This window comes from Carassius auratus, chromosome 21, assembly GCF_003368295.1.
Source record: "Carassius auratus strain Wakin chromosome 21, ASM336829v1, whole genome shotgun sequence".
In the NCBI taxonomy this organism is placed as follows: Eukaryota; Metazoa; Chordata; class Actinopteri; order Cypriniformes; family Cyprinidae; genus Carassius; species Carassius auratus.
The window spans coordinates 9445072-9460191 of NC_039263.1; the positions used below are offsets into that span (position 1 = coordinate 9445072).

At 38.1% G+C, this 15120-nt stretch overlaps 2 protein-coding genes, 1 long non-coding RNA gene and 1 other non-coding gene across 4 annotated transcripts; 3 read left to right on the forward strand and 1 right to left on the reverse strand.

Annotated features, from left to right (window-relative positions):
- The first annotated feature begins 1645 nt into the window (after positions 1–1645).
- On the forward strand, positions 1646–6316 carry ccdc82 (coiled-coil domain containing 82). The gene is made up of 7 exons (XM_026195763.1): positions 1646–2525; positions 3399–3666; positions 3772–3864; positions 5033–5157; positions 5302–5472; positions 5571–5771; positions 5863–6316. The coding sequence occupies exons 1-7, from the start codon at positions 1980–1982 to the stop codon at positions 5926–5928; spliced, it is 1470 nt and encodes a 489-aa protein (XP_026051548.1). The 5' UTR covers positions 1646–1979; the 3' UTR covers positions 5929–6316.
- A 4-nt stretch (positions 6317–6320) lies between these two features.
- pomp (proteasome maturation protein) lies at positions 6321–8461 on the reverse strand. Its single transcript, XM_026195765.1, has 6 exons — positions 8344–8461; positions 7752–7852; positions 7604–7664; positions 6840–6941; positions 6663–6756; positions 6321–6492 (listed from the first exon to the last, which is right to left on the reverse strand). The coding sequence occupies exons 1-6, from the start codon at positions 8344–8346 to the stop codon at positions 6425–6427; spliced, it is 429 nt and encodes a 142-aa protein (XP_026051550.1). The 5' UTR covers positions 8347–8461; the 3' UTR covers positions 6321–6424.
- Positions 8462–8610: 149 nt separating this feature from the next.
- trnac-gca (transfer RNA cysteine (anticodon GCA)) lies at positions 8611–8682 on the forward strand. Its single transcript has one exon. It is a non-coding gene; the product is annotated as a tRNA-Cys (tRNA).
- Positions 8683–10266: 1584 nt separating this feature from the next.
- On the forward strand, positions 10267–10881 carry LOC113039176 (uncharacterized). The gene is made up of 3 exons (XR_003274892.1): positions 10267–10364; positions 10557–10710; positions 10811–10881. It is a non-coding gene; the product is annotated as an uncharacterized LOC113039176 (long non-coding RNA).
- Positions 10882–15120: the final 4239 nt, after the last annotated feature.

Consider the following 15120-nt stretch of genomic DNA (forward strand, 5'->3'; position numbering starts at 1 on the left):
TATATATATATATATATATATATGTATATATGTATATATGTATATATATATATATATATATATGTATATATATATATATATATGTATACATATATATATATATATATATATATATATATATATATATATGTATATATGTATATATATATATATATATATATATATATGTATATATGTATATATGTATATATATATATATATATATGTATATATGTATATATATATATATATATATATGTATATATGTATATATATATATATATATATATATATGTATATATATATATATGTATACATATATATATATATATATATACATATATATATATATATATACATATATATATATATATACGTATATACATATATATATATATATATATATATATACATATATATATATATATACATATATATATACATATATACATATATATATACATATATATATATATATATATATATATATATATATATATATATATATACGTATACGTATATATATATATATATATATATATATATATATATATATATATATATATATACATATATAATTATTATTTTTATGTGTATTTGCACATTAAATTCACAATCATATGGGAACCTTTATTTACTCATATAATAATCATAAATGACAACAGTTTATTTTATGTTCTTATTACATAATTTCTTTATACCCATTTTTTATAATCATCTCAGTCTGTAGTGTAATGTTTTCCATGTGTTCTTATATTTTCTCAATGCTGAATTAGAATTAAAAATGTCAAACCACTTGTTGCAAAAAAAAAAACTGATACAGTTGCTCTTCTTGGTAAACCAGTTTTATTTCCTCTCCAATTTTTTACACCAGTTTCCCATTTAATAGTTAATTTTAGTCACTGTCTGCAGCAGAATCACATCCTGGTACTTTGTGCTTCAAAAAGTAAATAGAGGGACATATAGTGTATCTCCCCTTTAGATGACACTTACCTGGTAAATTTACTATCCAAATTACCATTTAAAGTGATAAATATAAACTGTGGGATAAAAGTGAGAGGCTTAACTTATATAAGAACTGAAGCATAATAGGAATAGATAACTTTTCTAGATTATCAATGTTATAATGTTTATAAAATTATAGATGGGTTGTATGGTTAAGAACATAATGCAGAATGTACGTCTCTCTCTGTCTCTCTCTCTCTGTGTGTTTTTTTTATGTTAAAATAATTATACTTAGCATGTGGGTCTGACAAACTCCAAATATTCTAGATCTATGAAGATTGCCTAAAACTTGAGAAGCTGTACTTTCCTCCTGCACTCACTGGGAACACAGGAATGTGTGTAATTTTAATTAATAATATATAAACAGTTTCACTGAAATATCAAAGTCACTTTAAGGTATTCTATAGTCTTTGGAAAAATTATGTCACTGCACTTGGCAGTTTATGTATAACTATACCTTTCAGATGTAGTCTATATAGCCCACTAACATTTAACCACAGACACACATTTACACAAAAAATAACAATAAGAAGGAAATGGCAAAAACATTACACAAAGATAAAACCCTCATTGTAAATAAAAATCTGATTTGAAACTATTCTCCTTGTCTTTGGGTGGCGCGTTTGTTCCAGCTGATGTGAAGCTAACGACGGAAGTGCGTATCTACAAAAACACAGACACGCCCCCTCATGTTATTGGCGCGTGTGGCGGACTGGAGCAGAGTGATACATACGATAACCATATTTATTCAAATCACTGCTTAAATATCGATTGCAGCAATAGATTGAGCTTTACGGACATCTGCATGCTCGAATCAATGATTTAGTATGACTAAAATTGCTGAATAATCATTCACGAGACGGGAATGTAATTTCACAGCACTGGAGCATCCTGTTGCTGATATATGACAACTGGCTATAATATATTACGTTTAAAAATATATAACAACATTTATCGGTGTATTTCAGTCAAGGGTCACTTTTTTCACCGTAAAAATGATGAAAAGCGTGGGAAAGCTTTTTGGGTTAAGGCGAAAATGCCCGCCCCCCAAGTGTCGCATTGACAAGAAAAAGGCTCGCGTGAATCCCATTGACCGTATACTGGATGACAGCGACGAGGGCTCGTACGCCAGCACCACGAGCGTCAGTTCAGAAAGTGAATACCATAACTCCGAGGAAGAGTCCGGTACCTCCGCCAGCTCTTACCGAGCACGTGAGAGCGACGGGGATGATAGCAGCGAGACGGACGAGAAATGCGCCGTGTCTCGACGAAAGAGGAAGAGATCCGCCAGCGCGCCTCCGCCAGACGACAGCGATTCCAGCGACTCTTCCAGCGACGCCGGCGGTGAGCCGCTCAGGAGAGTGTTACAGAGAAAACGCCTCAGGCTGCCGGAGGACTCTGAGGACGAGGCTCTGAGGGAGAAGAAAAGAGAGACGGAACTGACAGAAGCTGCTGCCAAGAGAAGAGAGAGAAAGAATAAACTCATGGAACTGTCAAAGAGAAGAAAAGCAGGCACCACGCGGCGCAGGCGCAGGACGCTGGTAAGCTGACAAGGACAGAACAAGAAAAAGTACATTGGAGCAAACAAAAAGCAATTTTCTGGGTCAAGCATCTTAACCTCTTTAGTCCTTAGTAAAACACGTGTGTTTACATATATTTTAATCAAGTATTTGCATTTGCCATAATGCTGTTGCTATTTCCATGTTTCCATCTTACAGTGCAAACATTTGTTCAAACTTAACATGTTACTTCAGGTGCATTTTTTATAATGTATGCCCAGTTTGGGAAAATTGGTCATCCATCCATCCATTTTCCATCCCAGAATCTTGGGCCACAGAAGGGGGGCACCCTGAAGGGATGTCCAGTTCATCACAGGGCTGAAATTTGGTAATTTTGTGAATAATATATCTAATTGAAAATAAATAAGTAATGATTCATTTATGAGGTTCACCATGTTTTTGATATTTATTGACAGTAAAGGATTTAATTTATTTGTCCCATCTTCTGTGACTGAGAGAAAAACTTCTCAAACAAGTATTATGACAATCGGACATTATTAACTTTATACTTTTGCCACAGAAATCTGATTATTGATCGTGACCATTGGTTTAAAAATGCAGTTGTCCTTTTATAAGTTCAGAGACGTTGCATCTTGCATGCAATTTAAATGTCAATAATCAACTATGAAACTAGTTACCCAATCCATGTGACTTCTCATATAACCTAAAACAAATGAGTAGATTTTAAAACAACGTTTGCAAACGTTTCAACCATTTACAATTTTCACTCTTGAGCAGTTTCAGCATTAAGGTTGACCAAAATTGCACTACAATAATAAGTAACAGAAACAATGGGTTCCCTGAAAAGAGACTGGTTAATAACGGGATACCTTGTCTATTTGTTGTTTTCTACAGGGTTCAGAAGAAGAGGAAGAAGAGGAGAGAGAGGAGATCAAGGAGGACAAAGTCGAAGAGCCAAGTAAAGCAGATGATTTTGCTGATGAATCTAGTGTAGAAGAGAAGTGCAGTCCTCTAAACAGCAGCGAGGAGGAAAAACTTGCTGATAGTAGTGACAGTCTGAAGGATTTTATTGTGGAGGAAGAGGAACAGAAAAAGGACGAAGATCAGGAGGAAGAAGGGGAGGCCAAAGAAAAGTCCTTTCTCTCTCAACTTCCACGCGAGTGTAAGACCACGTGATTTTTATATTGATTTTCAGATTTGGAACCCTAACAAGTGCCTGTAATATTTAAGTTAATTTTAAAATCTCATGTTTCCCTTCCCATTACAGTTATCACAGGATCTCAGCTCACCCACTTTCAGGTGGTGGTCAAAGCCTTGCTGATCAATGTACTGGACCAAAGCTTCCTCAAGTCACTTTACAGTATGTTCTTCAAGTTATTCCTTAAGCACTGGAGCTCTCCATCTATCAGCACACAGAAACGTAGTAAAGAGATCGGTGAAATAGTCCATGTGACATCAGGGGTTCAACCGTTGTTTATGTTCAGCATGCGCACACTTTCTACTGAACGTAAACAATGCAGATTTACATTCTGAAATTATTCTCGTAGCATCATAATATTACGGTTGAACCGCTGATGTCACATGGACTATTTTCCTGATCTCACTAGGTTTCTTTGCGTTGATAGTGGTAATATCCTTGCTGTCTATTAGGGGTGCACGATTATGACAGAAATCATAATTGTCGATTATTCCCTTGAAACTGTAATTTATTACGATTATCACAATTTACATTGAATTATGTTTATACCATTGTTTGATGCAACTGCATGCCGTATTTTTCTATGAAAAAAACAAGCTGGAAACACTCTAACTGAAAAACTTTGTGCTTTTCTATAGTATTAAGCCTCAAATGGCAACTATAAATTGGATTGGTTTCTTCTTTAAATTATAAAAATGGTATTATGATGTTATAGTAAAATTAAAATAACAGGAAAAATCCTTAAGATAACATGTAGAAAGAAAAAAAAAACACATCTTAAGCATACAGAATAACATAAGTGGACTTTGAACGATTAATTGCCACTTTAAACAATTACGTAATTGTGGCATCCTTGATTGTAATCGCGATTAGAAATTCGATTAACTGTGCAGCCCTACTGTCTATGGAGGGTCAGAGAGCTCTCAGATCCCATCAAAAATATCTTAATTTGTGTTCTGAAGATGAACGAAGGTCTTACGGGTTTGGGACGACATGAGGGTGAGTAATTAATGACAGAATTTTTCTTTTTGGGTGAACTGTCCCTTTAAGCAGCACATCCATGCAATAAATGAAATGTTTCTTAAGAACCAAAACACAAAAGAACTTTACCAAATTAGGAGTAAATTACATTTTAAAATGCATTACAATAAAACCGCTCTTAATGATATTTCACAATGTGAATATAACTTAATATAAATAAATTAAAATTTACTGTATATTGGAGTAAATAAATGCAGCCTTCAGAAACATTACAAAAGTCTTACCGACCCCATCGTTTTGAATGATAGTATATATATATATATATATGACTTTGTGTTATTGACTCTAGATGGCGAGCGAACAAAACGATACGCCCAGGAGATGAAATCTTCATTGCTTCATTTTGATGAGCGACTGGTCCTTCCACGTCTGGAGAACCTGAAGCAGAGGAGCCGCTGGAAAGACCGTTACAAAGTAAACCCTTTGTGAAAAGAGGGCTTATTTCTTAGTAAAAATTTTTTTTTTTACTATTAATCACTTTTATGTGAAGTTTAAAAAACATGGTGTTGTGTAGATTACTTTTATGTCTATTTATGTTCTATTTTTGTTTATTAAAAGGAAAGGGTAGAATGTTATCCCAAATTGCGGGTTATGGTGACAAGGGTCCAGACGAAGGGTTGCGAAGCCTGTGAGCTTCACAGGACGGGCCGCTTCACTGTGCGGCTCTCTGGCCAGTTGTACCACAGCAACACCCTGCAGGAGGACCAGTTCATGCCTGATGATTCCCAGGTTGTTTTCCATACAAGCCACATGTACAGTTTTAGCATAAATAGTTTGAAGAATAATTTTGAGCACTTGATGGAATGTTTATTCGTTAACTATTGCAGAGTTTCTTTGTTGGCTCTGTCTGTGCCAGTCGTACGGAGGTCTACCATGCCCTGAAACACTTCAAATACCATCTGTTTGAGAAGTGTCGCACCGCTTTAGAAGCTCAGAAGGAAGAAGATACAGTAGAGGATGACGAACCAGTTAAGGACACAGTCAACAAAGTGTTTACTAAACTGCAGGATGCAGGATGGATCAGTGAGGTGTGAATATGTAACCTTCTTTTATGTGTCTTGAAAAGCTATTTACATACGTATGAGGAAACTGATTCCTGTTTTCTTTCCATCCGTTTAGCAATACGAGAAGTTTCAGGAACATCTCAATTCTGCCGATTTCTTCCAGGAAGAAAAGCTGGACTGATAGTGTTAAACATTCCATAATGGCATCCGATTTATTTCTGTAAATATTTATTTTTAATGTCGTCATATAAAGCATGGCTAACTTTTGAGTTGTTGAAAAGTGTGTGCCCTGAAGATACAGCATTTTAATTTTGCAATTATACTACTGTGTAATTTGCTTCTGCATGATAGATATCAATTTAATACTGAGAATATACAAACAATAATACAACCTGAAATGTAATTTTTTTGTTTTTGTATTTTATCCTTAACATTGTGCTTTCAAAGATCTGTATGCTGGTTTTACGCATTCATTTATAAATAATCTAATTTTAACGCTTCCGTGTAAATGCATCCAAGTCATTTTACAGTGTTTCAATGTTCTTGTAATAAACAAAACTCATAACCAGGTTGTTTTGCAACAACAATTTTCTGAATTCAAGTTTTACATTTTATTAGAAACTGGGGTCAAACAATGCATATAACACAGTCTACGGGCTTGAGGTGAAACGCCATCCTCACAGGATACCAAGTTTGTATTCGGTCATGATATGAGGATCGCCCATCATCTCACTTTGGATTGGATCTGGGAGAAACAGGAAAGAGAAAGAGAAACATGAGACCTAGTATACTTCACAAAATAACATTCCAGTAAAAAATTAAAATAAAACAATCAGTCCCATATTTTAATAAAGCAAAATCATGCGAGGAACTAAACAGGTCATTACTTAAAGTACTTTAACAAATGTTACATACCATTGAGGATGTCCTCGAAGCCAATGGTGTCATCGGAACCTCTCAGGGTATCCAGGGCCAGATTTGAGCTTGGAAGGAAGGGCAAACGCTGAATCTGAAAGCAAGAAAGTGAAAAGTTTAAATACAATAGTCTTCTATAATGAGTATTAGGTCATTTATGACACTAGCTCACAATACCTGTCTAGCAGCTCTGTACTCCATCTGTAGTTTGAGGGGTGCGTGGAGACCCTGGATGTTCCTTAGAGTGTTGAAATTCATCTTGTCCTGGTTGAGCTGAAACTGATTTCACATAATACAAGCTGGTGTTACACTTTATTTTAAGGTGTCTTTGTTACATTGTAATTACACAAGTATGGAACCAAATGAATGAACAGGATCATTTTATAATCATTTTTGATGTTTGCATATTTTAATAGTATAACTAATACTTTTGTATGTAATTAAAACATTATGTAATATATTTTTGTACTTGTGTGACTATTTAAGATAGCATGTATCACTACAACTGATCTATATATTAGATCAGTGATCACTACATAATTAAGCATGAGCGTCATCATTTACTAGCAATAATATTCTGTGTATCATGTATTTATCCATTGAAATCAAATGACTCGAGAAGCTAAATCTTAAACACAATCTCACTGTCAGTTTCAAACCATATGGCATCCCTTTGTGGATTTCCTCAAAACTGAATAGTGCATGGCTATTTTTCTCTGCAACAGTTGAATTTAATCTATTAACAAAACAGAATTTTATGATTATGCTTATGTTAGACATACCCCACTTCTTGTTGCTGTTGTTTTCAGTTGATTTTGCTTTGTTTTGTATTGCTTCACTGGGGTTGTTCTGATTGTATTGTATGCTTCACTTTGTACTCTTTAAGGTTTGTATATTATGTAAAAAAAAAAAAAAAAAAAAGAATCTTAGATTGTACTCACATTTTTCTCAGAAAGCTCCAATGGATGACTCGGTAGCAGCTCATTCTTTACACTTGAAAACCTATAATCGCAGCAAAATTATGGATTTAGAATATACATTGGGCAGAAACAATAATTTAACTTACAGGTTTATATGACCAGAACCTACCCTCTGCGAAGAGAGTCCTGAACCCCATAAGGACCAGCCTGTGGACACAGACCTGTCACAGGAACACTGTCCTTCAGCTGAGACCGCAGGCCACGAGTATTCTGCAGATAACACACAGTGTTTCAGAAACATACACAAAAGGAAGCTGATGTAAAAAATTTAAACATCAGATGGACCTGAAATATTGTGTGATTGAAAGTCACTCCGTTACATTAACGTTTTCAGTCTTTTTAGGGAAGACTTCAAACTGAAAGTACGGCCATGACGCATCACAATTCATTTAGAAGCTGACAACTTAGTAACAAAACAAATTCTGAAAGGTATGCATTTCTGTCTCGGCAAATAATAAAACATCAAGACATCAAAGTCCAAAATATGACTAAATATTCTGTCCTGGAATATAGATAAACACGAGCGGATGGGCTATGCTATGTTAGCTAGCTAATTACCGGCACAGCACAAATAAGTACTTTATTAACGACAAATGCACGTTTCACACTTGTAAGAGCAGAAAATTAACACAAATCACCACCCTATAAATGGCGACAAAAGAAAAGAAAGCACTAGAAAACAAACTGAAGCTCTTCACTACCATATTCAAGCGAGGTTCGTCTTCTTAACGATCAGCAAAAAATGTACTTCCGGTCAATGTCGGAAATAGTATTATCATGTCATCACGACGTATGAAATGTTGTGGTCGCTGTTTATTTTTAAGAATGCTCGTATTTTATTATTACTGACAACATATACCTCTTACGGGAATGTTCAATTGAAAAATGCTAGCAAAAATTGGCCAGATTATTTGCAGTGATCCACGGACAATTTTGTGTAGGTATCTGCCGAAAAATGTTTCACGGATGGGGGTATAGCTCAGTGGTAGAGCATTTGACTGCAGATCAAGAGGTCCCCGGTTCAAATCCGGGTGCCCCCTCATTTTGGATTTTTTTAAATCCTTTAATCATCGCGTGCATAATACATTTCGACATCAAATGATCAGAGAACTGTTTTCCTCGCGAGTCTTTCAGAAGTTATTGTGTGTCCAGTTTTTCTGGCGATTGAACCAGCGATGCCAATCATTCCTGAATTAATCTTTTGAATTCTATTGATGGCTCTTTCTTTTTAGTCAGTTGTCCAAAACTGAATAGAATCAGAAAGGACTTTGATCGAATTGTTTTGAACCGCTTTCTCACTAATCATCTGAAGATATTTAATGATAAGGATGACCCGTATAACACACAGCGATGGGTTGCTGGAATTCCTTTTTTGGCTCAGCAAACGGTTCTTCATTAGTCAAGTCAAGTCTGTCAATTTCCACATGTAAAGTACATACAGATAATCGAAATTGCGTCACTCTCAGACCCCGGTGCATACAAATAACATTAACATTAAAGCCTAAAAATCTAGATCAAATATAAAATGTAGATCACACAATACAATAAGGGAATGTAAAAAAAGATAAAGACATACTAAAATTAAAAATGAAGTTAAATAAAGCAGCGCAAGGCAAATGGCAGATCGAGTGCAAATTAATGAAGTGAAAAACAGTGCAGATAAAAGATTTTTAGTGCAAAAAAATAAAATAAAAAATTAAGTCTGATTAAAGTGACAAAGGGCTCAAGAGCAGTTAATTTATTTAACTGATGAGTTAGTGGAATGAGGTCAGTTCCATGCTGAATGAGGTAGTGAGCAGACCAATGCTGAACAAAGTGACTGGTGCATTGCCATCATATATTAGTGGGGGGGCTGGGCATGTGGGGTCTGGGGGGGGGGGGGCTTTAATAATTCAGCCATATTTACCAATGTTGGGCCTATGACTGGTAGCCTATGTGTGCACAAATATATTTCTTTGGTATGAAAATCAAGAGCCTAACTCGTTTTCGAACGGCACTTAGATATTCACCCACAAACCGTTTATACAACTGATTTTTTTTTTTTTTGGAGGTAATGAAAATTTGAAGAAATGCACTTACTACTCACTACTAAGCAGCTATTCGCACCTAAAGTTTGTGTGTGTGTGTGTGTGTGTGTGTGTGTGTGGTCTAAAGTCTCAAGTCTTGTAGAAGTGTGAGTTGCATGAACGTTAGACAGAAAAATAAAATTTCTCTCAGTTAATTTTCAAAAGTCTAATTACACATTACACAAAGGTGTGAGAGCACATACAGATTTTGTTTTAGCTTGTTTTATTTTCTGATCTAGACCTATACTTATTTAGACTACATTAAAACCACACTAAGACAAGAGAAAAAATGGGCTATAGTAGGGTATAATCAAGGAATCAAATGTCACATTATGTAAGTTTCTACAATTTATTAATTACAATTACCAGTGCCCAAAAATCCTCCCTAAGAAATATTAACCCAAACATGGTCATTAGGCAGTGTAATAATTAGGCATTTGAATCTGCATTTGAAATCATTCACTAGCCGATGTGTGAGAAGTGAACTCAGGAAGCAGAGGTGTCTGAGGTGTAGCTAGACTTCACAGTGAAAAAAAGCATTTCAAAAGTTCTTTTGTGCAACAGGTCATCTGAAAATCTCTTGGTGATCGCCTTCTCAATGCCGAATAAAACCCTTAACCCACATATACCAGGAACGATGTCTCAGGATTCTCCAGGTAAGACTTTAATTTCATTCACCCACAAATTGGTTTTGCATTCACAAATTGGGCTTAATTTGTCGCAAGACCCAGTGTATGTATATTTTACACCTTGATTATTCACATAAAACAGCAGTATACAGAAGATATAACATTGTGATTTTTAAGGCAACATTAAATTTTTAATTTAATTCTTGTTCAATTGCACAGTTAATTATTCTGCCACTGAAGAAGATTCAACGGTTCAGAAGAGTTGCTCAGGCAAAGATTCTCTCATCAGTATTTCTATAGCACTGTGGCTTGGTGTCATCGCATCTGTGTTCTTCCTTTACTTGTACTGGAGGAACATTAATCTCAAAGCAAGGTATTATTCATTCGCTTCATTTGATTTAGCTACATTAAAAAAATACAAATCGAGTCATATAAAGAAGTTTCAGCATTTACATATAAGCTTCGTTTTGCAGTGTACATAATTCAGAGATGGAAGAGAACAATTCAGGCCCTGAAAAAACTACAAATCATACTTTCGAAAAAGGCAAGCAACAAATAACTAAATTAATGATGGTCACAAACAGTCAGTTTAAAAGTGCCATTTAATGCTGCATGCTGAAACACAACTTGTTTAATTTCTTTTTAGCTATAAAATTTATTTTTTTGTTATGCATTTTAAAAGGTTGTTTAATTTGTTACAGAGCTTGAACAGAGCCAAAGTGAGAACTACGAATCTCTTAAAAACAGAAATGAGGGTAAGCGCACAATCTGATATAAATTATCTGATAGAACGACATACAAAGACTGAGCTGTTTATCTGGGACGCATTTTGTAGATCTGCTTCATGCAGACTGATATCAGATCTCCCTTAGCATCAAAGATAAGACAAACCAAAAGGCCTTTACACATTTGCCAGCCTTCAGTTTGTTTCCTGAGGAAGTTACCATTCTAGCAATATGTGTCTGAAATGATGGTTTTGTAGTAAATGTACGATAATGAAATCATTATTTCTCCATTTTAAAGATATGTATCAGAGTCTTGACACAAACCAAGGAGTCGATCTCAAGAAATGAGGATTCTACGTACCAGTGCCAAAGACATTCAATCTGAAAGAACGCAATGGAGTAATACACATAATAACATATACAGTACTGGAATAACAATAAGTACTGGAACAGTAAAGACAAAATTGCTTTGCTGCTATGGAGTCAAGACATTTGCAGATATGATTAAAAGATGAATATGCAACAAAACTACGGAATGTCACATTTTATTATTAGGTCTTTTGACACATAAATAAAAAAGACAACACTTTTAGAGTTCATTGAACTATTTGATTTGAGCATAAGTATTGGAACAGTTGAATTTAAGGCAGATGTAAAAGATTAAATGCTAATATTTAGATCCATTGCATCCAATCAGAGCAGCTGAGTTTGTGTCACGGTTGGTAAACCGTGATCTCGGGTTGTTTACACTTTGTGGTGAATTCTGTGTGTTCTGCGTTTGCACTGATTAGTTGTGGGCGTCTCCGTTAATTGTATCAGCAACAGCTGCCACTCATTACTCATCTCCTATATATATGGCTTGTCTCACGTCTTGTGTTTGTGAGATCGTTGTTTCATGTCGTTGTGTTACCCCCGTCTGGTTAAAGTGTTAGTTTGCGTTTGGATGTCTGTGTTTTTCCTAGAACCTCATCCACTCTCCGCACGATCACTCAGCCACGGACACTTACCTTCGGCTCTATTCCCCGCAGTTCCTGTGCCACTCTCTCCTGCTGCCTCACGCCACCAAGACCCGGACTTCCCACCTACACTCCACCTCAGGCCGGATTTCTCACCAACCACCGTCTCCCTGGAGTGTTATCGTCCCATCGTCTTTGTGTATCATTGTTCTACTTGTCTTCATTTCATTAAATCCTGTTAACTCGCATTTGTTTCCGGACTGTCTTTCACCAGCCGTCACAGAACGATCTCACCTCTGACAGCCTTGACTTCCCCCAGTACTCCGTTCAGGTGGTCTGACGCAGCTGAAACTGCGTTTTCCAACCTAAAGAGCCGCTTTGTTTCGGCTCCCATCCTTGTCGCCCCTGATCCCACACGGCAGTTCGTGGTGGAGGTCGACGCATCAGAGGTGGGGGTAGGAGCAGTGTTGTCCCAACGTGCTGCTTCAGACGATAAGGTCCACCCTTGCGCGTTTTTCTCTCATCGATTATCTCCTGCCGAACGTAATTATGACATTGGCAATAGAGAGTTGTTGGCGGTCAAATTAGCGTTGGAGGAGTGGCGCCACTGGTTAGAGGGTTCAGGGGTTCCCTTTATTGTTTGGACCGATCATAAGAATTTAGAATACATTAGAACTGCTAAAAGACTCAATTCCAGGCAGGCTCGGTGGGCACTTTTTTTCGGTCGTTTTGATTTTACCCTATCGTACCGCCCGGGTTCCAAGAATGTTAAACCCGATTCTTTGTCACGTCTTTTTGATCCCTCCGCCCGTCCCGTTACTCCTGAGTGTATTTTGCCTGAGAGATTAGTTGTCTCAGCACTCGTATGGGAGGTCGAGTCGAAGGTCAAGACGGCCTTAGAAGGGGTAACGCCTCCGTCCGGGTGCCCACCGAACCGCTTATTTGTGCCGGAGGAGTTAAGGTCCGAAGTTGTCCGGTGGGGTCATTGTTCCAACATGGCTTGTCATCCAGGGATAAGTAGAACTAATGGGTTGGTTAGACAGCGATTCTGGTGGCCACGTATGGCTCGCGACGTCCGCGATTTTGTTTTGGCTTGCTCAGTTTGTGCCAGTGGTAAGTCATCTAACCGACCTCCTGATTGGCTCCTTCAACCGCTGTCTGTCCCTTCGAGACCCTGGTCACATATCGCTCTAGATTTTGTTACCGCCCTCCCGCCCTCTAATGGCATGACAGTCGTTTTGACTGTAGTGGACCGGTTCTCGAAGGCGGCACATTTCATTCCCTTGCCCAAATTACCTACAGCCAAGGAGACAGCGATTACTGTGTTAGATCACGTCTTTCGGCTTCATGGCCTCCCGGTAGACGTGGTCTCAGACAGGGGATCCCAGTTTATATCCAAATTTTGGAGAGAATTTTGCAAGTTATTAGGAGCGTCAGTTAGCTTGTCGTCGGGTTATCATCCCCAAAGCAACGGACAGTCTGAGCGAGCCAACCAAGATTTAGAGAGGACGTTGAGATGTTTGGTCTCCAAGAATCCTTCTTCCTGGAGTCAACAACTCTCTATGGTGGAGTACGCCCACAATTCGTTGCCAGTGTCTGCTACGGGCCTCTCTCCGTTCCAGTGTAGTGTAGGGTACCAGCCACCAGCATTTCCCAGTCTGGAATCTGAAGTCACGGTCCCCTCCGCTCACGCGTTTGTCCAGAGGTGCCACCGCACCTGGACCAGAGCCCGTGAGACTCTGCTCCGGGTGAGGGAGCGCACTAAGGCCAAGGCCGATCGCCACCGGTCAAAGCCTCCCGTCTACGTCGTGGGTCAAAAAGTGTGGCTTTCTACCAGTAACATTCCATTGCGATCCGTTTCTAACAAATTAGCTCCCAAATTTATCGGCCCGTTCACTATCACCAAGATCATTAGTCCGGTGACAGTCCGCCTCAAACTACCTCCTGCATACAAGAGGATACACCCCGCCTTTCATGTGTCCAAAATTAAACCCGTGTTTTATGCACGTATTAATCCGCCTACTCCGGTTCCCCCGCCGCCGCGTCTCGTAGAAGGGGAACCAGCATATTCGGTTAATCGTATTCTGGACTCGAGACGGAGGGGACGAGGATTCCAGTATCTGGTGGACTGGGAAGGTTACGGTCCGGAGGAGAGGAGTTGGGTACCTGCTAGGGACATATTGGATCACTCCCTTATTGATGAATTCAATCAGCAGGTAGGCCCTTCTGGGAACTCCAGGAGGAGTTCTTAGAGGGGGGGTACTGTCACGGTTGGTAAACCGTGATCTCGGGTTGTTTACACTTTGTGGTGAATTCTGTGTGTTCTGCGTTTGCACTGATTAGTTGTGGGCGTCTCCGTTAATTGTATCAGCAACAGCTGCCACTCATTACTCATCTCCTATATATATGGCTTGTCTCATGTCTTGTGTTTGTGAGATCGTTGTTTCATGTCGTTGTGTTACCCCCGTCTGGTTAAAGTGTTAGTTTGCGTTTGGATGTCTGTGTTTTTCCTAGAACCTCATCCACTCTCCGCACGATCACTCAGCCACGGACACTTACCTTCGGCTCTATTCCCCGCAGTTCCTGTGCCACTCTCTCCTGCTGCCTCACGCCACCAAGACCCGGACTTCCCACCTACACTCCACCTCAGGCCGGATTTCTCACCAACCACCGTCTCCCTGGAGTGTTATCGTCCCATCGTCTTTGTGTATCATTGTTCTACTTGTCTTCATTTCATTAAATCCTGTTAACTCGCATTTGTTTCCGGACTGTCTTTCACCAGCCGTCACAGTTTGCAACCCACAGGCATTACCAGACTCTTGGTCTTATGTATTGAAATGCTTTTCCCAGCCTTTAATGCAGCCAACTCCAACTGTTGCTTGTTTTGAGTTTCTGTCTTTAGTCTCCTCTTCAGCTGGTGAAATTAATGTTCAATCAAATTTAAATCCGGAGACTGATTTGGGCAATCTAAGACATTACATTTCTTTTCCCTGATAAAGTCCTTGACTGAACTGGCAGGGTGTTTTGGGTCATTGTCCTTATCCAATATGAAGTGCCTTCTAATGTCTGGTGACATTTTCTTGAATATTGGTAGCCAAGATC